This window comes from Artibeus jamaicensis, unplaced genomic scaffold (assembly GCF_021234435.1).
Source record: "Artibeus jamaicensis isolate MK-2021 breed Jamaican fruit bat unplaced genomic scaffold, CSHL_Jam_final scaffold_1019, whole genome shotgun sequence".
In the NCBI taxonomy this organism is placed as follows: Eukaryota; Metazoa; Chordata; class Mammalia; order Chiroptera; family Phyllostomidae; genus Artibeus; species Artibeus jamaicensis.
This window is the reverse complement of record NW_026522025.1, coordinates 21,814,212-21,840,947: the sequence shown is the minus strand read 5'-3', so window position 1 is coordinate 21,840,947 and position 26,736 is coordinate 21,814,212. Positions and strand designations below refer to the sequence as shown.

The 26,736-nt window shown below is 40.9% G+C and overlaps 1 protein-coding gene and 1 pseudogene across 1 annotated transcript; one reads left to right on the top strand and one right to left on the bottom strand.

Moving 5' to 3' along the window:
* The first annotated feature begins 29 nt into the window (after positions 1–29).
* Positions 30–26,736, top strand: CRYZ (crystallin zeta). The gene is made up of 9 exons (XM_037132814.2): positions 30–131; positions 5,305–5,428; positions 6,809–6,961; positions 11,197–11,360; positions 15,602–15,653; positions 21,902–22,051; positions 24,920–25,021; positions 25,116–25,211; positions 25,637–26,736. The coding sequence occupies exons 2-9, from the start codon at positions 5,318–5,320 to the stop codon at positions 25,799–25,801; spliced, it is 993 nt and encodes a 330-aa protein (XP_036988709.2). The 5' UTR covers positions 30–131; positions 5,305–5,317; the 3' UTR covers positions 25,802–26,736.
* Positions 19,391–21,289, bottom strand: LOC128625882 (60S ribosomal protein L15-like; annotated as a pseudogene).

The window sequence follows — 26,736 nt, the reverse complement described above, 5'->3', positions numbered from 1 at the left end:
ATTCCTGGGGGCGGGGAGATGCGCGCGAACGAGGCAGAATTTGTAAATACTGTAGGGGTCGAAGTCCGCCCCTTTTTTCTGTGGAATCAGTGGGAGCCCTCGCAGATTTTGATTCCCCACTCTAGAACAGGGTAAGTGGTTTTAAAACAGCCCCCCCTACCTGTTCAAGCCGTACATTTCCACGGCGCTCGTCCACACTGAAACGAACTTGATTTTGGCGGCGCTGCTGGCTACGCGCTGTACTAGCGAATGAGTTGCTGCTAGCCACTGTCTTTACCCTCTAGGGGCTGCAAGCTCCTCCTCCGTAAATCACCTGGGGAGTTTTACCGTCTGGCCTGAGTTCCAAGCTTTGATTTAGTAGGAAGTGCGTTTCGGCTCCACACCGTGGGGTGCCCGTTGGCACTGTCCCTGCATCGTCTTCCTCACCAGCCGCTAGATTTTGGGGACGGCCGGCGGAGGTTTGGGGGATTCTTGCTGCTGCGCGCGTGTTTGCTGCGTCCCCCTGCCCACCACCCATCTAGGGGAGTTGGTTTGTCGTCGGTTCCTGCAACTGCACGGGGCCCGGAGCTCTCTGTGGCTGGCCTTTGCTTTGCCATCAGATATGCCACTTTTGAAGAGAAATGTGTAGAGTTTTTTTGTTTGTTTGTTTTTTGTTTTTACCTTTTCCATCTGATCACCCTCACCTAGAATAATCTTTAAAAAAATTACAAAAACACCCAGTTAACAGATCGTTGGATGTTTACACAGTTCTTCCAGGATACTTATCTCAGTGACCACGGAATGCGTGTTAATGATTGAATCATTTAAAGGCTAAAGTTCAGGCTGTTTGTGGGCAGCTAGTGGATATGGCTGTGTAAATGCCTCGGCAGCAGCAGCAAATCCCACCGAGCTCTGCTGCCCAACCCTGGAGAGCAGATTGCCCAGTTCCATCCAATCTGCATCAGAGGACCTGGAGAGGGTTAGAATTATATAGTCAGTAACTCCTCCACCCTCTCTTACCAAAATTGTGCACTGAGGTCCAGAACAGCAAGCAACCTGACGAGGTCACAGCCAGGAAGAGACTCATCCTTGGCCACTTTTAATTTTTTAAATTTCTTCTGCGTTAGGAGTAGTAAATAATATGATTATACGAGTCCATCTTGATGAACAGCAGCACATTATATAACAAGTGATTCTCTTTCCAAGTTTTTATTATTTTATTTCTTGCCTAAAGTTTTTATTTAACTTCTGCTTTTCTCTCCAAATGTGACTTTGGTCTGGCTTTGTAAATTGATCCATGTATTGCATATTAAAATACATTTCTAATATTTTCTCTATTCCTTTAATTTTTAGAAAATAAGCTTCTAAGATTTTTCTCTTTTATAAATAACCTTCCTTTTTTTTAAAAAAAATTTACTTATTTATTTTTAGAGAGAAGGGCAGGGAGAGAGAAAGAGAGGAAGAGAAACATCAAGGGGTGCTTGTTTCTCCTATGCCCCCCATTGCAGGCCTGGCCAGCATCCCAGGCATGTGCCTTGACTGGGAATTGAACCAGCAACCCTTTAGTTCACAGGCCAGGTGGGTACTCAGCCATTGAGCCACACTAGCCAGGGCTCTCCTTTAATTTTCATTTAAACCTAAAGGATTCGAGTGTAGCATGGAAAGAATCACTATTTCAGGAAGAATTTTAAGTTCTGAATGTCCTAGATTTGCAAAGTTTGGCTGGCAATGTTTCATAGATTAACAAATAAAATAAAAATTAAAACTAAGTTATTCTTGGCGAAAAATTTTAAAAGTTTATATTCGAGAAGTGGAAAAACTTATTTGAAGTGCAGTTTAATTTAGAAAAACACAAGCAATGTGGCAGAACTGCTGACTGCACATGATTTACTCAAAATAATAGAGCTTACTACATGCTAGGGGTACTGTGGTGTACTCACCATCTGCTGCTGCTGTTAACCTTCATGAGGATCCTATGCTTGGGAGTATTGGGCCCATTTTACAGATAAGGAAATTATTATTTTTCCTAATAGAATAATGCCATGTATGTTTCTATTGGGTCCTCTAACTTAAGGGCATTTGACATATTTCAAATGGTAAGCAGATACCTTGGTCATAAAATACATAATCCTACCTGGAGTTTAGTTGAATTTCATATTTCTAACCCAGTCTTTCTATCAGCATAATAAAGTACATTCCTAAGAAATTAAGGCTCCTTTCTGTGAACATTGCAAAGGGTGAGGTGAAAAGGATTGTATAGGAAGGAAATGAAATCTTAGAGCAACATCTAGGGTGTGGCTCTTTGGTTTTGTGTGACCTTGACCATTCTCTTTTCCCCTTAGAATGTTTTCCCGTCCATAAAATGGATGGGGATTTTATTTCCACTTCTGCATACAGTGTTAATAACTGTTGCTTCTCTGCCCATCGTGAAAATAAGTGCATCAATGGATGTGAAAGATGTGCTTTTTAGAGGAAATCAGGTATTGCAAGGTTTTAAGAATTAATTCTAGTTGCAGTTTGTGTGTTATTATATTCTTTTTATTATACCTTCTGACATAGCACCTGTATTACAGAGCAGATCAGGACCCTGTGGGTAGCTGAGGGGGTTCAAACACAAGGAGTATTGATTGGATCCTGATGTCATAATGGCAAAAGCTCAGTGGGAAATAAAATGGCCAGAAACAAAGTAGAAGACAGAACTGTCAAGGTCATGGCTGTCTCCTTACAGGCACCACAGGATGATATGATAGTTTGGGTCCAGGCAGGGTATCTTCTAAATCCAGAATTAAGTATGAGTCTCCTCCTTGCTTTGTTCTTTTCTCCCAATTTAGCAAATGTCAAAATGTAAGGGGAAACTATATGGGCTAGATATTTTTGACAGATTCTATTTCAGGGCAATTTTGCTTTTATTACTGCTACAGTTTTTTGAGGATAGTGATGTCTGTTGGTGAGCAGACAGGTGTGAGGGCTTGAAAGAAATGAATAGGTAGGAAATGGGTAGATACTAAATGTGGAGAAAGAGCTCCAAGTCCTACATGGTGTGTGTGTACACGTGTGGGAGAGTGGGGGTGTGCAGGAGCCGGGGAAGGGGGGCTGAGGCATTTTCTCTCTGCCCTTTGTGTTCTCTGAGGATGGTGCAGTGCCTCCCTTACAGTTAATGTTCGAAAACTAAATGTTGAATGAATGACAGCCGATATTTGGTGTTAATATTTTGTTTAAATCATTCTCTCGACTGTGAACTCTTTGGGGCTAAGGATTTGTTTTTACAACCAGAGCCCTGTAAATATTGTTTTGATAACTCAAAGATGATTATAGAACTTTAGAATCAAGAATATTTTAATGGAAACGCAATTGGAAAGGAGAAAATAGGTGGGAGAGGAATAATGGCATCATCTATACATGGGAGTAAACATTGGCCAGGTTCTGTAGCTGACGCTTGCCATGTCTCTACCCCGGAGTGGGAGCCCTGACTTTAGATGAAGAGGTTGAAAGAAGTCAGCTGCCTTACCCAAGGCCACATAGCCAGTCAATGATGGAGCTGCCATTCATACTGAGAGCTGTCAGATTTCAAAGCCCACACCTTTCCTAACACAATGCTGAAGACAGAAAGAAAAGAAAGTTGTGTTCTTACTTCCAGAACGGAAAACCCTGATCTAGATGACTTTTTCCTTATTTTATTTTCTTTATATTCTCAGTTTCTTGTCTAAGAAATGCCCAGCCTGAGTGAAAATAGAAGCATAGTGGCAAGACCACAGAGTCGTCTCTGCACAGGCCTTCTCACCCTCAGGGACGGCAGAGCTGCCCCACGAGCTGCTCTTAGGTTTCGGCCTTTTGCCTGCTTCTGCCCCCTCTTATGAGAAGGCTGCCCTTCAGGATTGTGTCATTGCTAAACAGCCTTTCAGCAGTGGAAACTGCTTTCTCCTCTGTGCTGGGTACAATATTAAATCATGTGAAATAAAGATTTTTTAAATGACACAACTTTTGGCCAATTACATTAAGAACTTTCCGTTAATAACACCATCAACATGCGTACGATCACCCTCCCCCATCTGTGGAAAGACATCTTACAGTTAGCATGGACTCTGCTCTGAGTAGCCCTGTGCTGAGCTTCAGTACATGTAAGAGTCTGAATTCTTTCATCTCCAGTCCTCGTTTCTGCAACTCTTTTTGGGAAAATGACTCTGAGTTTTCATTTTAACGTTAACAGTGCTAGGACAGAAAGGTAGGAGAGTAACTGGAAATTACTCTTGTAATTTATAAAAGAAGGTTTGCAAAGCAGTGTTTTAGTTTTCGATGTTTTTTCTCCTTTTTAAAGAGAGTGAACTTCATAAAGCCAAGTGTTTTGAATCGATAAATCTCAAAAACTTAATGCTAAGAGGAGAAAGCAAGCTGCAGAATCAAGTACAGCGTGATCCAGTCTAACTAAAGTTAGAGCCCTGGTTGGTGTGGCTCAGTGGATTGGGCATCGCCCCACAAACCTGAAGGTTGCTGGTTTGATTCCTGGTTAGGGCACATGCCTGGGTTGTGGGCCAGGTCCCTGGTTGGGGGTGTGCGAGAGGCTACTGTGGATGTTTCTCTAACACATCAATATTTCTCTCCTACTCTTTCTCCCTTCTTTCCCCTCTCTCTAAAAATAAATAAAGATCTTAAAAGTAAAGTTTGAAAACATGCAAAAAAGCCTAGCATATATTGTTTGGTAATGTATCCACATGTAGTAATGGATAGCATCATGCCTGGGAATGATGAGCACCAAGTTTATGGTAACAGTTACAAGTTTATGGTAAACCCTTCCTCATGGAAGGGTGGGGCAGAAATGGGTTTGGGGATGGGTACCAGAGGCTTGTAATATCTGTAATGTTTTAGGTTTTTTAAATGTTAAGATTTGTTAAAGGTGGGTGGGAGATGAATGTGTTTATTATAGTCTTTGTAATTCTTTATGTATTTGAAATAATTTAACAAAAGAAGATCTATTTATTTAATGTTACTAAAACTTACATTAGCTCCTAAAGTTTCCAAGATGATGCACCCCAGGCTTATACAGAAGGACACCTTTGATATTCGTTATATTATACCTATCTGGATGTTTTTGTTTGCATGTTTGATTCCCTGTTGAAGGCATTGAATCACTACAGGAAGCAATATGAAGTATTTTGCTTTGTAGCTGAAGGATTTGTAAGATAAAAGCTTTTTAAACATGAAATGAGATCAGTGGTAAGCTTGTGATTTAAATTGTCATTTGAAAAATTGTTTGACCTGACCCTCCAGGGGAAAAAACATACTGATAGCCTAGATACAGTAGGACAATACATTAATTTCTTTTCTTAGTCTCTAGATCACCATGGCGACTGGACAGAAGTTGATGAGAGCTATTCGAGTTTTTGAATTTGGTGGACCAGAAGTGCTGAAAGTCCAGTCGGATGTTGCAGTACCGGTTCCAAAAGACCATCAGGTGGAACTAATTACTTAAAAATAGGCAATAATTACAGAGCATGAGGCTCTAGCACATCAAATTAACATTCAAAAGAAGCAGACTCACAGTGATTGGAAAGACATTGAGTTAGGACACAGTTTACACTGTTTAGGAGCTCCGACTGAGATAACGTAATTCCTATAGTGAAGTAGATCGAAGAAAAGAAATAATGTCTCGTTTTAAGGATGTTTTGAACTTGAGAATCATCTGTGCAGTACAATAATCGGCCTTTTCTGAATGGAGTCACAGGTAGTTGTGTAGTGATTCTATTACAGATTTTCCTGATTTTTATTTTTTATACATTAGGAAAACAATTTTCTTCTCTATGCCTGTTTACCACATACGATTTAAGAGACTTTAAATGTAGAGCTTAATCATTTCCACTAACTTTAACAATATACTTTTTCAGTAAAAATTATGTATTTTTATTCCTGTACCTTCCATGGCTCCTGAGTCTGATTTTTTTAGCCAGCCTTAGGAGAGTTTTCACAGTCTGGCCATACCCTATCTTTATAGATTTATTTCTTGTCGTCCCTTCTCAGTAGATTGCGCTGTAATAACATCGAGCCTTGTCTGCTTTCTCCATGAGGCCCTTTTGTCCCTTCTGTCTTTGCACAAAATAGTCCTTTAACTTGAAATTCAAGTTTTCTCCAGTTCCCAGAGAACTTCTGCTCATCCTTTAAGGCCTGGTACAAATATACTTTCTTTGAAATGCCCTCCCTTACTCTTACAGCAGAAGTAATTCTGTGTTAGTTAAGGTAAAATAAGATTCTGTAGTGGATGTAACCTCAAAATGTGAATAAATCAACAGTAGAAAATTTTTTCTTATTCACTAAATCCCCACATTCTGAAATGTTGGTGGGTAGCGCTTCTCCAACGGTGGTTTAGGGCCCATGTGGCTCTGCCACTGTGGGCACTTGTCCTCTGAGGCCCCAGCGAAGGGCAGGAGCAGTGTGGACTGCCAAGGAAGGTCCTCAGGGGTCAGGCCTGGAAATGGCTGTCATCACTTTTGTCCACATTCCCTTAGCTGAAACTCGCTCATTTGGCTACTCATAACTCTAAAGGAGCTAGGAAACAATAGTTGTCCTCTGTACCCAGGAGGAGGAAATAGATTTTATGAGCTCATAGAGGTCTCTGCCACACATCTCAAATATTTCCATCACCGTTTTCCCAAGATGTTTTTAATATTGCACATAAGCCAGTCTATCTTATATTTTTATTTATATGTGGGTTTGCAAAACTGGAATGTGAGCCCACGGAAAGCAAGATTGTCCCCTCCATTTTTATAGCTTCCATCACCATTACAGTCCTAGCATAATGCCTGAATGCTCCGTGTAAACTACTGCGCTGTCGTTGCAGGTTCTAATCAAAGTACACGCATGCGGCGTGAACCCAGTGGACACGTACATTCGCTCTGGTACTTACAGTAGAAAACCACTCTTGCCCTACACTCCTGGTTTGGATGTGTCCGGGGTAATAGCAGCTGTTGGAGATAATGTATCTGCTTTCAAGGTATTACATTTTTTAATTATTTCTATTTCAGCTTCGTATTTTTCTTAACATATTTTAACATAGTTTTAAAATGTGTCTGTATTAAGTATTACCCAATTTCTTCCACTTAGGGGACTCCTCTAGTAACAAAGAAGTTATCTCTTAGCCAGAGGCCTTGTTTATTTGCATCGTGGAGAATAAGTGCAGGGTCATTTCTGTATCTCCACATCCCCACAAAATGAAATAGTGAACCTTTTAATGGAAATATGTTAGGGAAGAAAACAGGAAAATTATATTGTTCTCTCACTCTTGCTAATACACAAACCAACGTAATGTTTTTTATCCTCACCCAAGGACATGATTATTAATGTTCGAGAGAGGGGAAGGGAGGGAGAGAGAGGAGAGAAACATTAATGTGAGAGAGAAACATCGATTGGCTGCTTCTTGCACACGTCCCAACTGGGGACAAACCTGCCACCCAGGCATGTGCCCTGATTAGGAATCAAACCCAGAACCCGATACTCCAACCAACTGAGCTACACTGGTGAGGGCACAAACCAACATCATTTTTAGTACTTTGTACCAATTTAGCTTCACAAAGTAAAGGGAATGTAATCATTTTAGAATAAGTAAAAATGAAAAAATGCAAGGTCTCTATACATTTTCTGAGCTCCGACTCAGACAGAACAAGGTGATGGAGTCGATGAAAGTGTTATGATCAGGGCTTTTGTTATTTAAGCGCCGAAAGACTTTTAAAGCAGAGAGAGTATATTTATGTTCCAGCATCTTTCCTCATAATTCCTTGACCCGCTCAACTTTGGCCACTCATTTACCACAATTGGACGGAGACAGAGATGATTAACGTGGCCCCTGAACAGGAAGACAGGCAGATTCCTGCAGCTCCCTCCTCCTTAGCCGGTGGCAGCCTGGCTTCTGCCCCCAGGCTCCACTGATGTGATTCTTGCTAATGTCACTAATGGCATCTGTATTGCTGGAGTTAATGGGCCCTTTTATGTCATTATCTCTCTTGACTTCTCTGTGACATTTGACACTCTCAGTCACTTACTTTTTCTTAAAAAAATCTTTTTTCTGCAGCTTCTGAGACGTGTTCTCCTGTTCTTCTCCTCCCCCCTTCCTTTCTGAGCATTCTTTTTCAAGGCTCTTTTTCTCTGGATGCTCCTCAAACCTTGGCATTGCCCGGTGCTCCCAGTCCCTGCTTAGGCCTCTGTGTTTTGTGTTGCGTACCTTCTTCATGATGATCTCATGTGCACCCGTATTTCCCATCATGACGTGGATATCTTTTGCATAGAATTTTTTATATAAAAAGGTCTAAATATTTTATTGAGTCAGTATTTTAAGCCCAACCAAATATTCATCACAAGAACTATTTCCTTTTCTTACTTAGGTAGTGAACATTTTCCTAATATTTAGACTGTTTTTCTTTAAAAAAATTTTTATTATTTTATTATTTTTTTGTATTGAATAAAGACTTAAAAAAGTTTTAACTACAGTTGACATTCAATATTTTATATTAGTTTCCACAATGTAGCATAGTGGTTAGAAATTTATATAATTTACAAAATGATCCCCTAGGTAAGTCTAGCTACTAAGCTTGGTAGCCACATTTAAAATTCAATATTAACTTAAAAAGGAAACCGTTCCTTAGTCACACTAGCAGCATTGCCACTGCTGCCTGCCCCTAAGTGTCCAGTCTGCTGTTGGATGGTGCAGAGGCAGGACATTTCCGTCCTCACAGAAAGTAGTGCGGGAGTGCCCGGGACCCACGCGGTCAGTCTCCAAAACTTCTTACTGAGCGTGTCTAAACCTGAGCTTGTCTTTTCTTGCTTCATCTCTGCTCCTCTCTCCTGCGACTGTTGGTGACTTCTGGGGTTTGAGGCTTTTCTCTTTGCTCTCCCTCACTCAGCTCTCCCTTATTAGAACTGTTTTCTCTCTCTTTCCACATCTACTCGTGGTGGTTTAGGAACGTTCTTTCCCAGGCCCTCACCAGAACTTCTGTAATAGACCCTTCCCTTACCACCCTCTGTCCTTCCTGTTTGAATCTGCCCTTGCTCTGTAAGGGCATTTTATAAAATGTAATTCTGATTGTTTTACAATTAATTCTTGCATTCATTTTGTGTAGATTTCAGGATATTGTTGAAATTGCTTATATTATAAAAGAAGTCTATTTTATGCTCTCTCACCTATCTTTCCGTTCATATCTCCTATTTGTTCTCTCGCTGCAGTTTAGTAATAACTCTCTGTTCTCCCCTGTACAGTCCATGCTCTTTTCATCTTTGATTCTTTGTTCATATTGATTCTTCTGCTTGGCAGAATTAAACTGAAACTTATCAACATGGGTTTAAGGGATTTTACACGTCAGCTTTCATTTCTGTTCTTTTTATATCTCCAAACAATTACATGCCATACGTTACACTACTTAATTCTTTGTGAGTGAATGCTGGCTTCTTTTTTCTGCCACTATTCCCTTACTTAGTTTTCTTCACCCACAGCAACTCTTCTCAATTCTAGTGTTTAAATTGTCTACCCTTCAACACCTACCTCGAATCTTAACTTCTCAGTGAGGGTATTCTTGATTCTCTTAACTTGGAAGTAATTTCTTCATTTTTCTTGTATCTACTTTTAATGGCTCATCACATTTACCTTGCTTTGTAGTTATTTCTGTGTTACTTCTCTTTTCTTTGAGTTCAGGATGCTTCATATTAAAGAGAGTGTCTTGCTACTACTATCTTTCACAGAGCTCAAAGTAGTGCTTTCTGAATAGTGGGTTCTTGGTACATGTTTGAATTACACTAAAATTAATGCAGCTTGGTTTTAAGCTGTAAAAGCAGGCTTAATCTTTACACAGTCACACCTGACCGTTTACAGTGACACTATGAAGCAGCAGTGCTTGTCTTTGAGTCCTAGATGCCTTGTGAGTCGTGTGTGCTTGTGCCCCACCGCAGACCGCCGTTACTTTTTCAGATCTCTTCATTACAGGACACATTTAAGTATGCTGAGCATTATTGTCTTAATGTTGTGCTTATTTCAAGGAATTTTTTTTTTAAGGAAGAGAAGTTAGGGCAGGTGTGTGTGGTGGGCAGTGTCGTTTCCCTGGTGTGCAGGTCGCATTGGGCAGCCCTGTTGTGCGTGTGCAGTGCCTCGTCTCACCCTCATTCACACAGCTGCCCTTCAGCAGGGAGGGCCACATGGACGTTTACTGAGTTTGCCGTTTCTGGTGCTGGGACGAGTGAAGGCGCCAGTCCTGGCTCATCCTGCTGCTGGGACCAGGCATAGTGTTTTGCTTTGGGTATAAACATGGCAAATGAAGGAAATACAGGGGTGAAAGAATCTATGGAAAGGATTCAGAACAGGTAATTCTTGTGTGAAAGAAAAATTACTTTTTTAAAAATCCTCACCTGAAGTATGTTTTTTGATTTTTTAGAGAGAGGCAGGGGTAGTGCGGGCAGGAAGGGAGAAAGATTCATCAGTGTGAGAAAGAAACATTACTTGGTTGCTTCCTAAATGTGCCCCGACTGGGGATTGAACCTGCAGTCTTCTGGTGCACTGGATGATGCTCCAGCCGATTGAGCCACCTGGCCAGCGTAACACCGTACATTTTGTTTTTTCTCCTTAGTATTTTGAGCAAAAATGGTTTTATTAAATGCCATTTACTACTTGATCGGAGCAAATTACAGAATTTCTTTTGGCCTCAATTTTCTTATTTGTAGAGTGGGATTAATTCTAAAGTAGAGAAAATGAAAGCACTTACCTCTTAAGCTATCATGAATATCAAATTATATAATGTTCCTAAGACACTTAACATAGTGCCTAGCACAGTACACTCTCAATAAAGGTTCATTATCATTATCATCATTATACCATTCTGGAGACTTGCTTTCCTTTCCCTTTTTCTATTTCTCATTATTTTTCTTCTCACTGGTTCCCCTTAATAAAATACTTAAAAATATTTGGTAGTTTAAAGTTATTTCTGTGAGACCCTAAGATGTAGGAAACCATATAAATGTTTATTTCTTGTAGTAAAGGCTGCATTAAAAAGGACTGCTGCCCAGAGTGACCACTTCACAAGTGACATAAATGTCTAAGTCCTGTGTTGTGCACCTGCAACTCATGTGACGTTGTATTTTATTATATTGTATTTGAGGAAAAAAGTTCAGAGGGATCAGAAAAAAAGACTGTCCCCATTTTGATGTCATTTTTAATCCCTGACACAGACATAAATTTGCTGCTTCCCCCAGAAAGGTGACCGAGTTTTCACTACCAGCACGATCTCTGGGGGCTATGCAGAGTTTGCTGTCGCGGCCGAAGACACTGTTTACACGCTGCCAGAAAAACTGGACTTTAAACAAGGAGCTGCCATTGGCATCCCATATTTTACTGCTTATCGAGCTCTGCTCCACAGGTAATAACGCTCTGTCGACTAGATAGTGAACAACAACGGAGGGCAGTGTTAATTGCTTTTCTTCCTACCTTCTGTCTATCATTTGGGGGTACCATTTAGTTAGCATTCAGCTTTTATGGAGTGGAAACTGCTAATATGAGAGATTGTTCTAAATACTGTAGATACAAAAACAACAAAGCATTGTCTTTGTATTTAAGATGCTCACAGTCCGGTAGGGGAGGTGGACGTAGAGTGATAGCAGTTACATACAGTGTAGAAAGTGCGGTGATAGAGATGTGCACAGGGGTTTGTGGGATCACAGGGGATGTGCCTGTGGTGGTGAGATAGGTCTTCCTGGCAAGGTGTAAGGCTGGGTTATGTTAAAGCCGTATTCGAAAATGGTCAGAGGGAATTAGCCTGGGGAGGCAGCTGGGAGGGAAGAGGGCACTCTGGACAGCGGGAGTGGCTGGTTTGTGGGGGGAATCATGGTGTCTGGGGCAGCTGTAGAAATTTGGTTTTGCTGGGTAGAAGATTCTAAGACACAGAGTGACAAAGGATAAATACTCCCAATGACTGTTAGCTGGCATCACCACACACACAGGTCTCGGATTGTGAAAGCCTGGTCGTAGAGCTCTGCCATTGTTCTGTAAGGGATCTGGGGTCATGAAATGTTTCATTCAGGGGAGGGAACGTGTTTGTTCTGCTCATACCACTCAGCAGCTGTGTGAAGGATGGACTTGGCCACGGGAATAGAGGGGATGGGAGGGTCTTACAGGAGCACCATGGGGGCAGAATATTTCTGGGCCAGATCAAAGATCATGAGACAAGAGGTGGACAGGAAAGGACAACTGGGGTATAAAATCGGGAATATCTGGCGACTGCATGTGGAGAATTAGGTAAAGGAAGAGCTTTTAAGAATACTTCCAGCTTTGTAGCCTGGGTCATGTTTAACTGTGACAAAGGAAAGGAGGGACATGTTTCAAAGGGAAGCTGAGTTCAGTTTTGAACTTGAACTTAAGACGGTCATCCTAATTGAGAAATCCAGCAGACTGTTGGATAAAAAAGTCATGAGCTTGAAGGCTGGAGGTACACATTTGGGAATATCAGCTTGTGGGTGAAAGTTGGCAAGATGAAATGATTGAAATCCCTTGGGGAGTAAGAAGAACAGTAGAATGAAAATAGAAGCTTAGTGAACGTCAACATGTATTGGTGTGGTCAGAGGGAGCGGACAGAGTCCCAAGAAAACCAAAAAGAGTGTATTCCAAGACCAAGAGTGCAGAAGTCCTGGTATTCTCTAAACACCTGTTTAGCTCACTGTCTTGGAAGACAGAAAGACCTGTCTTTACCTGCTACTAGCTGTATTATCTTGGTCAAGTTACTTCTCTGTCTCGGCTTCAGTTTACTGATTTGAAAAACTAACAGCACCTGCCTCATAGGGGTGTGGCAAGCATTAAATGAGGTAATGCAAACCTCTTAGTGTGGAGCCTGGCACAGATAACTACTCATTCAGTGCGGGCAGTATTAGGGGCAGTAGTTGATTTTGCTGCTAAGGAGGGAGACTAGCTGTCAAATGCAGCAGTGAGGTGTGTTTAGGAAAAAAAAGTGACAGTTGGGCTTAGCAATTAGGACATCTTCAGTGACTTCAGTCAGATTATTTTCAGGGGCGTGGTGGGACAAGTGCTCGTTGAGTAGGTTGAGGAAAGAGTATATCAATTTCCTGCATGGAGACTACTCATAAAAAGTTGGGGGAGACAGACAGGAAGGAGTAGAAGAGTACTTGAGAGTGTGGGAACAAAAGGGTTTTCGTAAGGATGGACGAGACTTGAACGTGTTTATAGTTGACAAAGGGTCTAGCAGAGGGGGAGAGATAAAAGGTTGGGAAAAGTGGGGGAGGGTGGCGTGTGGAATAAGAGCCTGCATCAGGCAAGACGGGAAGGATTTAGGATATATGTAGACAGATTGGCTTCAAATATTGAAGGACAGCTTATCCATCAAACCTAGAAGATATAAAGATGGTATAATTATGGAAAGCATGTGGGTAGGGAGGTGCAATGTTGAAGGAACTTATATGTGATTGCTTTACTTTTCATCACTAAGAAGGAGGCAAAGTGGCACCAAAATGCACATTGTCATGTGATTTTTTTTCTAGTCTTAGCCAAATTATTAAAGAAGTTAGGTTTTAACAGTACTTCAGGGCTGTAATACTGGTGGCAAAATAGAATAGTGCAAAGGGAAGGAAAACACTGGAGAGAGAGAAGTTGGGGTAATCCGCCACGGGGTCCAGGCTGACGAGGGAGGAGGGGAGGCCAGCAGCTGCAAGTGCGCAGAAAAGGATCCACTGAGAGACAGCAGTCGCTGTGAAGTGGAAGGAAAGGTTTGAATAGAATATGGGTTTACAGAGTTAGGATAGGAGACTGTTGTCATCATACTGTTGCCTGATTACTCTTCAGGTAGAATGGTTGGAGGTGGTTACTAGGTTCAGCCTTGGGAGAGAGTGGCTCATGTGGAGGAGAATTCAGGAACTGTGATGTAAGGTTTTCTGCCCAGTGAATGTTGAAATATCCTAGACTGGGGCTGGCTTTGGGGTGGAGGGAAAAGCATATGTGCCAGGTACTAGTTTTCATTGACTAGGAGGGAGCAGGGGACAAGAGCTTGGAAGGCCAGGCCAAGGGCTCAGGCCCCTGCCTTGGGCCCTAAGGAGCCCAAAATTAAAAATCTGGTAGGGTCTGGAAACTCAGGGAAGAGTTTCAGTTAAGTCCAAAGGCAGTCTGCTGGCAGAACGCCTTTTTGCTGTGGGAGAAGTCAGTTTTTTGTTCTTAAGGCCTTCAGCTGAATTGCATACGGCCCATCCGTATTATGGAAGACAGTATGCTTTACTCAGAGTCGACCAATGTGAATGTTACTCTTAATCCAAGAAAACACCTTCACAGAAACTTTCAGATCAGAATAATGTTTGACCAAAATCTGGCACCCTGGCCCAGCCAAGTTGACACATAAAGTGAACCATCACAATGCCTCCACGCAAGGATAGAAGGATCACAGCAGTGGGGATCCAGGAGGGGACCCCCTCACCCCCCCCAGAGGATTCTCCACCCACTGCAGGCCCAGGGATCCAGAACGTGCTTTCAGTGTGTGAGAGGTTGTTTATAAGTTTTTTTAAAAAACATTCATTGGGAAGTATTTCATATGCTACAATCTAACATTAGTAATCCTGTTCCCTTACTTTTGTATTTTACCTTTTAAAATGCCAAAGTGTTTTAGTAGTAGTTATCACAGTTTATCATTTGAAACACTTTAATTCAATACCTTCAATCCCCTTACCTCAAGCAAGAGGGTTGGAGAAAGCTTCATCCCCTGCCCATAACCGCCATTTCCCTCCAAGCTGCTGGCACACAGCCTTGAGCTGACTCCAGATTACTGTGTTCTCACCCCCAGACTGGACATCATGTCTGCGTGAAGCGGGAGATCCTCTTTGGGAGTCAGATCTGGGTCACACAACAGCTGCTGGCTCGTGATGCTAGCACCTGTCCGTCTGGAGTAATAAAGGGTCCCCTATCTGTCTTATGGCACGTTCCTTGTTTTCAGTGCATTAGAAAAGTGGTAGTGTGAACCAGAAGTAACACACGTGTGTCACTTCACCAGAAAATCTGGACATTTTAGGGCTGACACAGGAACCTTTGTGGCAGGATTTATTGTATTTCTTACACGCTATCAGTGCTGACTGAGCATTGCTTTCCGAAATAAGAGCTTAACGTCTGCTGTAACCTGATGTTTGAAGGCTTGGAAAAGTAAAAATGTTTTCTTAAACAGTCTACCTGCCGTGTTTACTTGGGCAGTGCTCTATGTCACCGATTCAGGACTGGCTATAACGAACTTGTTTTGAGCTACTTTCTGTGGGAATCAGTGAGGAGCTCCAGTCCCTCCGGCTTCAGCAACTGCACTTACCCTGCCTGCGAGGACTGCAGCCTCCCGGAGGAAGCACCGCGACGCGACCCTGCGTTCAGCACAGTGCCAGGCACAGAACAGACGCCAATACACGTGTTTGAGTAAACAAGGAAATGAATGAGTTTAGGTTTTCTGTTATCTGTGGCTCTGAAGAATCATTGTTTGATCTTCTGGAGCCTGGAGACCATCTCACCATGAATTTCCTATTTGGGCAAGTGTTAGCTGGACCGAGGGTAGAATTTCCTTGAGAATAATTAAAAATGTGTGAGCTTAATTAGCTTTACAGTGAGATAATGAACCCATGTCTTCTTTTGCAGAGCCCGTGTGAAAGCTGGAGAAAGTGTTCTGGTTCATGGGGCTAGTGGAGGAGTAAGTATTTTTTAAGTGTATTTAAAAACAGGCATTCATTTGTGGGTTCACACTTAAATCAGTTTTAAAAGCCAAATTTATAAATATAGCCAAGGGTGTATTTTTCCTTTATGTAGTAAAGCTTCTTTAAGTTCTGTCTCCTGAAGGTGATTCTTTGTCATTAGTTTAGCATTTCTTTATTAGTGAATTCAACAGATTACCCCACAAAAATGTTTATATATTAGGTTTTCACCAATGTTGAGTGTGGACCAAGATAAACTGGCTTCGTTTTTGCCTTCAAGTGGTGTATGTTGTAAGACTATTCATTTTGAGTTTTAAACAGTTCTTTCAGGTGAATATTAATTCCGTACTTTCTTACATAAAGAGTTAAGGTTCATTAAAGAGTTACACACGTTGCCCCAGACGGCACTGCAGAGCCACACCGAATTCTTTGTCCCTTCTGTCTCCCCCCACTGCCTGCCTGCTGCGCTGTGATGACATTCATGGAGTGCGAAATGTACAGCTGTTCTCTTAACACCACAACTGCTGCCTTAAAATGCTAATAGGAAGGTGGGGGTAGTGAGTACCCAGAACTTATAAAATAAGCCCTTTAGTGAAGTCACCCAATGCAGAGCTGTTAGTAATTTCTTCAAGAAGCTGGCTGTCAACCTGCCTTTGAGGAGCTGAGAGGAAAAGTTAGAGCTCTGAGGGCAGAATTTAGCAAAAAGTCCATATGACCTTTGTCCTGCAAGTAGAGCGTTTAGGAATTTTGGAGACACAGGCCAGGTGGCTCACCTTGAGGAAGGTGGTTAACCCTTTCAGAGCACTATGTATTCTGGACAGTATACATAGTGTATACTGTCCAGAATACATAGTAGATTGTATTCTGGAATAGTAAGTGGCATTCTGAATGTGTGATTTTACCTTTAAAGGTGGCCAGGTACTACAGAGAATTCAGTCCATTGTTTGGTGCCTTGGATAGATGCATCACAAGGTTCCACACCCAGTCTCCTATGGACCTCAAATAGATCAGTTCTGAAAGATTTCACATGTAAAATGCCAAGATTGTCCTTCCGGGGCCGGAGAAAATATGACAAATATACCTAAGGTGTCAATGGTGAATTCCCATCGTTTACCTTCACCAAAGAGGCTATTTTGTGGTTGAATTTAACCCTAAATAACTACAGGCTCTGTTAAACATACATTTATTTAAATCGCTCTGGCTTTTAGAGAGCTAACCGTGTACTCTGAAATTTCAGTAGGAAAGGGAGAGAAAATCTCTTCATTCCCTTTTACCCTCTTGTAAAAAGCCCAGTCACTTCACCATGATTTTTTTAAAGGCAAAACCCACACGGTTCTCCTAGCTGGCTGAGTCTGTTAAATCCTTGGCCGGCAGGGGTAGATGGGCAGCCTGGTGTGTGAAACACTCTGATCCTCCCTGCCCAGCGGGAGGGAAACAGTGCCGGGTTTTTCTTGCATCTGTTTGTACATTCTGTGCTCATTTAATGCACATTCCTTTGGGATTATGTTGAGTATTTAAACTGATATGCAACTTCTGAACACAGCTATCATCTGGATCCATTCGTGGGGAGTGCCCTGTTATAGTGTCAGCAAAATAAGTAGAAGCAGAGGGGTAGACATATCTATTGAGGGAGTATGGTGAGTATAATTGTTGACAAAAATAGAATAAACAGGGCCTTTAAAATACCGATTAAGTGTCCCTTTACAACAGTGCATAAGGAGATAAATTTACATTAGGTTTTAGGTTAAATGTGGTTTTATGAAAACGTCTTTTTTTAACTGAAATTTCTAATCGCAAATTAAGTAGTAAAAATTGACTTTGCTAACCCCATAGTGTCTGGTATTCTCACTCATCAGACAGTGAGTTCCATGTGGTTTTGCTTAAATCAAATTCCTTTCATAACCCAGTTGAGTTCAGGCTTATCATGCTCACCTGCCATATCAACTTTAAGGTCCAGCTCAGGCCTGGGAGGTTGCGATACTGTTACAAGTTTTATTAGGTTCTGTCATCATTTTTCACTTTACTTCTTTTCTTTCATGCCCAACCCATGGTGATTTTTGCCTTCCTCTGCATCAGTGGTTATCAACAAGGGGTGGAGTTCCAGCATCCCCCTTCCCGTCCGAGGACAGTGGGCAGTGTCTAGGGACATCTTTACTTATTGCATCTGGGTAGCGGGTTCTGCCATCTCGCGGGTAGCAGTGAGATATTCTGCTGGACATCCTTCAGTGCACAGGGTAGCCCCACAACAAAGGACTGTCCGGCCCAAAATGTTGATAGTACCAGGCTGGAGAAATGCTGCTCTGACCGTGTGTGCCGTTTATCTGTACCATTCATTTAGCGTGTAATCAAACGTGTATGGCTAACTATTATATTTTAAATAATTGCTTACTTCTGTATTTCTAAAATGTTTTTATTCTTTATATTGTATTAAGCACATTTTTTCTGGCAACCCAATGGCCTGATTTATTTTTATTTTTTTCATCTACTCCCATGGTCATACCATCTGTAAACTGACAAGCCTAAGATTTATTATTGCCAGCTCTAAATTCTTTCGAGCCCACACCCGTATTGAGCTGATTACTGAACTTCACCATTTTGGTGAGTCATATACAACTCAGCATGTTGAAAATGAATTCTTGATGCTTTTGAAAGCTTGATCCTCCCTACTCTTCCTCATCCCATTAATCTACCTAGTTAATCTGGCCAAAGACCTAGGAGACATCCTTGAGTTTTCTCTTTTCTTCATGTGAGGAAGCCCTTCAGTTTACCTATGAACTGTATCTGAATTTGTTATTATTTCCCATGTCAGTCCAAACCAGCTTCACCTCTTATTTAGACAAGTATATCAGTTGTTAACTGGTCTTCCTACCCTGATTTCCCTGCATCTCTCTTTTCTGCCTCTCAAATAATTTGAGTGTTCTTTTTAAAGACTAAATTGGATCATATCTGACCTAAACTCTCTGGTAGTTCTGCATGGCTCTTTAATATAATCCAAGCCTTTACCCCCGAGGCCGTGAGTGTCTTGGCCTCTCAGTGCCTCTCTAGCCTCCTCTTCCACTTTGTCCCATGTGCCCTTCAAGCCACATTGTCCCTCTTTCTTTTGAGCAACCCAAATTCATTCCCAGTTCACAGGTTAGCCATGACCATGCTGCCCGCAGCCTTCTCTCTGTGGCTTTCCAGATCTTCATGTGGCTCGTCCCTGACTTCATTAGGGTCTGATCTCTTCAGAGCAGCTTTTCCCGATGACCTAACTAACCTCTCTCCTGATTTCTTTCTAACCCAGTAGGATGTTTTTTTTATATACTTTTTTATTTTCTGACTGTACTTTGTTTAGGTATTTGTTTATCATCTTCTCCCATCTTTAGAATGTAAGTTTCTTGCATGAAGTACCATGTCTGGCACATAGGAAACACTCAATAATGTCACACAGATGAGTAAATTTGCCCATGTACCTGTCTCTTCCGATAGAGGCCTCACGTTTATTATGTAGTATTTTTATATGTAAAATACGAAGTCAGTGAACATATTTTGATAATTTTTAAACTCCCTACCTTTGTACAAAACAGATGCTAAGTAAATATATTGTTGCCGTGGTTAAAAACTCAAGCTCTGCTGTATGCTTTGGTCCAGTTTGTTTTTATCCCTGTAACCTGGGCAAGTTACTTACTTACTTCCTTTTTTTTTTTGACTGTCCTAAATTGTTTATTAGTTAAGAATCTTACAAACATGACACATATTAGCGGTGACGGTGGAACTGGAGAGTATTGCGCCTTCTCCAAGCTGCAGGGCAAGAACCATCAATAGTGTGGTGGAACTTGTTGCCCTTCCCAAGGCCTTGGCCCTTGTGGCCAGCATGTTGTCAGCCCTCGCATCTCCCTGTGCTCGTGGACCGGTTTGGTGATCCACTGGGTGTCAGGATTCCTTCTGATAGCCTATGGAATGGATCAATGAGAATAAATAACCTCAAAGAATTTATATGTGGAATCTTTACCAACCCAGTAAGAATTCAGGACTCTCAGAGCCCCACAGTGGCATCCAGCTCGCTACTCAGCAATAGGCCGAGGGCTTCAGGCAACCTTTAGCTGGTTTACATCGTGATGGACGGGCTTGCCACAGGTTGCACCCTTAGGAACAGGGCATTTGTGGCCACCACGGCACACACAGATTCTATATATGACATAACCTTGCTTGGCCTTCTGTCCCAGCCTGGGTGCTTTATTGGGCCCGGTGGGGCGGGGGTCCCTGTGGAGCACAGAGCTGGCGGTACTGCCAGCAGTGCACTGTGAGAAGAAAGTGCATCACATAGGACGGCTTCTTCCTCCGTCCTCCTGGGTGTACTTGCAAGCACCCGTCTTGGCTTACCTGACGGCTGTGGCCAGACGGAAAGGAAGTGCCTTTCTCCCCAAGTTACTTACATTTTATAGGTTTCACTTACTGTAGAATAGGGACAATAATCATATCTGCTTCATAGGCTTCTTGTGAGGATGAAATAAACAGATGCATAGAAATTATTTAGTGTGGGACCTGATATAATATAAATGCTCAATAAAAGTTAGCTGTTGTTCTTATTTCTTTATTTAAACTTGAAGTTCCTTAACAATAGGATATGAGTTAGAAGAACTTTAAGTTCTTTGTATATATACTTAATAAATGTTTGCAAGGATACAACAATCTAAAACTACTGGGTTAAGAGAACAAACTAACAGTGGCCAGATGGGAGGTAGATTGTGGAACCGGGTGAAAAAAATGAAGGGATTAAGAAATACAAATTTGTAGTTAGAGAATAGTCACCAGGATGTAAAGTCCAGCATAAGGAATATGAGATCTGTCTGGAAAAAGCCCAGCCATTGTTAACATAACAAGAATGGTTTGTGCAACATTGATGTAACCTGGTAGCCGAGGAGAGGGGACTGCAATGTGCATGAGTGAGCAGTGACCACTTCACTGTACTAGTCAGTGGGGGCAGTAGACGCCATTGAGAGAGCACGCGCACTGTGTGGCTGTCTCATTCTAAATGACTGAGTGAGTGGAGCAAGGAACCTGCATCAATTTTTGCTTAAGTTTGAACATTCCTCTATGGAAACTGTTTGGGTGATTCAGAAGGCTGCAGCTGTGGGCAACTGGTAGTTGGCAGCTTCATCATGACAACATGCCTGTTCGTGTATCATGTCTCCTGCAGAGTTTTTTGGCAAAACGTCATATCACCCAGGTTAACCAGTTCCCCTAGAGCCCAGATTTGGCACCCTGTAACTTCTGGCTTTTCCCAACACTAAAATCACCTTTGAAAAGGAAGACATTTTAGATTGTCGATGATATTCAAGAAAATATGACAGGGCAACTGATGGTAACTGGGAGAACTGTGTGAGGTCCCACAGTGCCTACTTTGAAGGGGACAGAGGCATCATTTTCCTATGTATAATGTCTCTTGTACCATCTTCAGTAAATGTCTCCTTTTTTCTTATTACTTTGCTGGATATTTTCTGGATGGACCTCTTATAGTCAGTCATATGGTAATAACTACGTATGGTGCCAGGTAGGTACTAGATTTATTGGGGGGATCACTTTGTAAATTATTTTATATGTCTCACCACTGTGCTGTACCCCTGAAACGAATATAAAAGATTGGGTTGGCCATAAAGTTTGTTTTTTTTCTCTAGTAGTGCTTTGTTGTGTTTAACTTCATTCAAAACAATTTTGTTAGATTGTATTGTGACAGCTGTCATATCCGTGTGCATTTTAAAAAACATTAAAATTGGTGAATTTTTGTGTAGCCATTTTAATGTTGAAGATGGAAGAAAATAAGCAACATTTTTGGCATATTGTGCTTTATTATTTCAAGAAAGGTAAAAATGCAACAAACACAAAAAAAGATCTGTGCAGTGTGTGGAGAAGGTGCTGTGGCTGATCCAATGTGTCAAAAGTGGTTTTCAAAGTTTCATGCTGGTGATTTCTTATGGGAAGGTTGATGCTCTGCAGTCAGGTAGAGCAGTGGAAATTGGTGGCAATCAAATCGAGACATTAATTGAAAATGATCATTATTACATCATGTGGGAGATAGCCGACACACTCAAAATACCCAAATCAATAAAGTTATTGATGAAGATGAAAAATATGTCTTATTTTATGGAGAAAACTAAATGAACTTTTTGCCAACCCAATAATATTGAGTGTTAACTGTAATTGACAAATTAAAAAAATGTAGACCACTCCCCAAAACAAAACAACTGGGTTACGCTTTGTTTTTCAGGTAGGACTAGCAGCATGCCAGATTGCTAGAGCCTATGGCTTAAAGGTTTTGGGCACAGCTGGAACGGAGGAGGGGCGAAACATTGTTTTGCAAAATGGAGCCCATGAAGTGTTTAATCACAGGGAAGTTAATTATATTGATAAAATTAAGGTAAGACTTTTCTACACTTTTATAAAAGTAAAATTTTGTTTCTTAAGGGACTTACTTTTTTTTGGTAAGTTCTTTTTATCAGCCACTCTCAAAGTTGTTTTTTTTAATGCTTATGTTTTTTATGCTTATGTATTTTAATGTTTTAATTTAAAAATTAGTTGTCTAATTTTAAACCTTCACTCTCATTTCTGTCTTGTTCATGTTTACCAGTTAAAATTTAGCCTCTCAAGTCTTATAGCTGTAGAAATTTACTTTTTAATGCAAATCACAGTTTAAGTAAATTTATAGCTTTGTATTAGCACCTGTGAGATATTCTTAGTATTTCTTTGGTATAATTTTTCCATGGAAGGTGAGGTATCCTCAGATTACAAACTGGATATGTCTAGCCTAGGGAATCACATTTATTTGTTAACTAGATGCTCTGGAGGAATAATCACTACCTCATCCAAAGTAGTAAGGTAGCATTTAATTAGTTGTTGCATATATCCCATTGCTGAAATAGAATTCAAGCAGATTCTAAAGTTCTCCATTTCTGCTCTAGTAGCAATTTACTAAACTCTGATTACTTTGCTAATTCTCAAACTACTTGCTGAGAAAGAATTACAGTTTTCCAAGTACTGATTACTGTGTAAACTAGGTCATTACAAATTGAGGAAAGGATGAGTGAGAGTTTACCACCAAATCATCTTGCCAAAAAACTGAGTCAAGGCATGCCTTTGTCATATGTCTAGGAAACCTAAAATTAATGGACTGTTCACTCCTGATACCAGTTTCCAAGAGTATTTACAAAAATGGAAAATGGTTATTTTAAGAATATATTTTTGTTTTGCAGTAATCTAATTTTAAGACCATGAGGCTGCATAGCATCTCTCCTGGTTCCTTCCACTTAGTCTCTCTCAAAAAACATTCTTTTAACCTTTTAATGCCCCACCCCCACCTTCTTTACCACCAGACTTCTTGGAAAAGTTGTTCTTACTGTTTTTAATTCCTTGCCTCTCATCACCTCCCACTGCAGTTTTATCTCCACCCCAGCTTCTTACATTACCAGTCAAAAGTCACTGACAAGCTCCTCATTAGCAGTCTGCTGCTCTTGTCTCTGTCCTCATCCCATTTGATTTTCAGCAGCAATTGACCCTGTGCACACTTCCCACAAACTGGTTCTCTGATCATCTCCCTAACTGCATTTGCAGTCTTCTTCCTCTTCATATTACTCAAATGTTGGTATTCTTCTGGCTTTCCCCTTGGTCTCTCATCTTCTCTGGTGCTAGACCTCCAACCTGATCAATCTCTCATATGCCCATGGATTCAGTGAGTACCCATGTCATGAGGGATGTGGGTTTCCACACTGTCTCTGGCCTCATCTGCCTGCTGGACACTGCCATTCATCTGGTCATGCAAGACAAAACCCACATTTCATTTTTTATTCCTATCTTTTAATCACTGTTCTCCCTGCAGCCAACCCATCAGGTTGATCACTTCATTATATCAGTTTCATCTCTGATGAGCCTTTCAAATGTATCACTTTTTCTTTGTTCCCTTCACCATTGTGACTTAGTTTAGACTTCATTTTCTCTAGCCTTCCCTATTATTCATAGCTGAGCTAATGTAGCCTTTTATTTTCTCTGCTATCTCCAGAGTCATTTGGTTCTCCTTAAAAAAGGAAAAAAGGAAAAAAAAAACCTCACAAAGGTCTCTAGAAATAACTAAAATGGGAGCTCCACGGGGATAGGAACGTTTGTCTCTCTTGTTTTCTGCTGGACTTCCAGCGTAAACAGTGCCTGGCACAAGAACTAATGAACCCTTGCCCCTAAACTGCAAACCCTCTGATGCAGCATTCAGTGCACTTTCAGCCTGTCCCAAATTACGATCTCCACCCCCCCCCCCACCCTCGCCTCCTTCTCTCTCCTGACCCCCACCTGCCCAGATACATACCCCAGGCCTGCTGGGCTGCTTTCCAGTCCCGACTCAGTCCTGACATCGTCGCTTTTCTCTTTTCTGTCTGACTGCCTCTGCCTCCTGTGTACCTTCCTCATGTTCTTCTTTCTTCCTTTTTGCTCAGGAACTTCCTATTCATCTGTGGGACTTTCTGTGAGCATTGCAGCTGATCAGAGTTGTAGCTCCTTCTTTTATTATAACCTGCAGTTTATTTCTGCTAATGTAGTACTGAGCCGTTACATTGCAGCTATGAGTGCGTATTTCCCATCTTTCTCCCTGGCTGTGTTCTGAGCTCCCTGTTTCCGTCTTTGAACTCCCAGTATGTAGCACGGTACCTGACACAGGTGTTTATATTTTGTTAAAATAAGATGAATATAAGGTAGATATGTATAGCTTATTTGAGAGCTACTTTTGGGTGTTGGGAACTAACATCTGAGAGCCCAAATAAAAGAAGTCAGTGTGCCGAGCTGATTGTAAACCACTTAGAACAAAACTGAATGTGCACACAGAACAGTCCTGCAACGCTGCGCAGCCATTGTTTGCTTTTGCTTTTTAATAAAAATGGGAGCCCTGTAGGGGGTTGTTTTTTATTTATTTGTTTCTCTATGAAAATACATTTTAAATATGGAACGTTTTCAACTAAGAAAAAATATTTTGTAGTCATGTTGGAGTCTAAGCATGTGAAAATTCTAAACAAATTTTATTATTTTATAATAGTATTTTATTTTGTATAAATCTTTATCATATTGTGACTCATACCTTGGAATTACATCATCACTCTATAATGAGATAATTTTAAAACTTGCATTATTAATCTTAAAAATGTGCATTTTATATCATTCAAAACATTTCTGTAATATATGGGACAATGATAACTATTTTATAGTCTTTTTTACTTGTTTTCTTAACTTTGCATTCTTTTATGTTATACAGAAATCTGTTGGTGATAAAGGAATTGATGTTATTATTGAAATGTTAGCTAATGTAAATCTTAGTAATGATTTGAATCTTCTGTCATACGGAGGACGAGTAATAGTAAGTATTCTTTTTTTACCACTTCGAAGTTTTATCATAATGTAACACTGTTTTGCAGGAATCGTTAGCTGTATACGTGTTGTTCCTCATATAGGTTGTTGGCAGCAGAGGTCCTATTGAAATAAACCCACGGGATACCATGGCAAAGGAATCTAGTATAATTGGACTTGCTCTCTATTCATCAACCAAGGTAGGAAAAGAGGTCATTCTGATTGCTGTAACTTGCCTAGTCAGGCAGACCGAGGCTTAAGTAAATGCTAGACTCAGTCATATGACTAGATGTGTGCATTAAAGATTAGTCCCTAGAAGATTACTAGGGTGGCAGCATCATTTATTTTCCATGTCAGGACACTTTTGAGAGAGGAAAGGGGTAGTATTAGTAGTTACTGCAGGACAGTATGTATTTTGTAAACTGATGCTGTCTCAGACAAGTTGGACTTATGGTTACAGTATCGAGAGCTACTTTTTCTATTGTTCTGCACAGGTTGACAAAAGCCACACTTTCGTGAGAAACTCTTTATGCTTTCTTAGAGTCTAAAAATATTTAATGCTTCTGAAAATCAGCTCATATATTTCTTTACAGAAACCCCCTCTCCCACCTTTTTTTTTACGCAGGAGGAATTTCAGCAATTTGCAGCAGCCCTGCAAGCTGGGATGGAAGTTGGTTGGTTGAGACCGGTCATAGGTTCTCAGTATCCATTGGAGAAAGTGGTCCAAGCTCATGAAAATATCATTCATAACAGCGGGGCCACTGGCAAAATGATTCTTCTCATATCATGATTAATTCTTTCATGCATTTCCTGTGTAATTAGAGTAAGAAACACTTACTCCAGTGTTTCTTATATAGTCTTTCTTTTATTGGCATCCATTTGACTCAGTGAGTTTCTTATGCTAAAAAACAAGATTTGTCTTTAGAGATCCTGGGTGTAGGGTACACAGTTTGTGTTATAGCTGGCAATGTTCTTCACACCTTTCACCTGTGACCCAGCAGTCATAGCAGAAAGGAGAGTGTTGTGGTCCTTGGCATTGGGGTACACTCCTGCAGTTTCTGAAGCTTGATCATGGGTTTCATACCTTTGACTAAAACGTTCTAATGAAACATAAGACAGTTTGATTTCCAAGCCTACTTCTCCTTATAAAGTTTCTTTTGTTCATGATTAGCCCAGAACTTTATTAGACTTTGAAGATTTTCTGGTTTAAACAAGATCCTTTGTCCAAATAAGTCTTCTATGTGATCAACAAGTCTCTTGGAAGGGCGTGATAAACAATGTCCAGACACATTGGTTAGTTTTCCAGTATTTACACATTTTCTTAAGTATGTGTTAATGGTGGATCACCACTGACCCGCGTGTCCTGTGAGGACAGTGGCCCTTTCTGGGTGCGATATGACACTAGCTGCATGTAGTCTCCAGGTAGGGACTTCTGGACTGGTCTGATTGCACATTAGATTCAGAACTACCTGTTTGTGCAATAGGGATGTGTGTTATATTTTTAAATAAACAAATTTGACACATTAAGAATGATCTGCTTTTATTTTCTAATGTGGTGACCTGCGATGATCCTATAGGGAATAAAAAACTTAAGTTTTTCTAGTTTCGTATTGCACTTACCTTACTTCACTTGTACATAGCTCCTAACGATCTCGTCCTAACAGTGTCCTATGCTGGAAGTCTTTATCTAAACTAAATAAAGAAGTGATTGCTTAGAAATCTTGA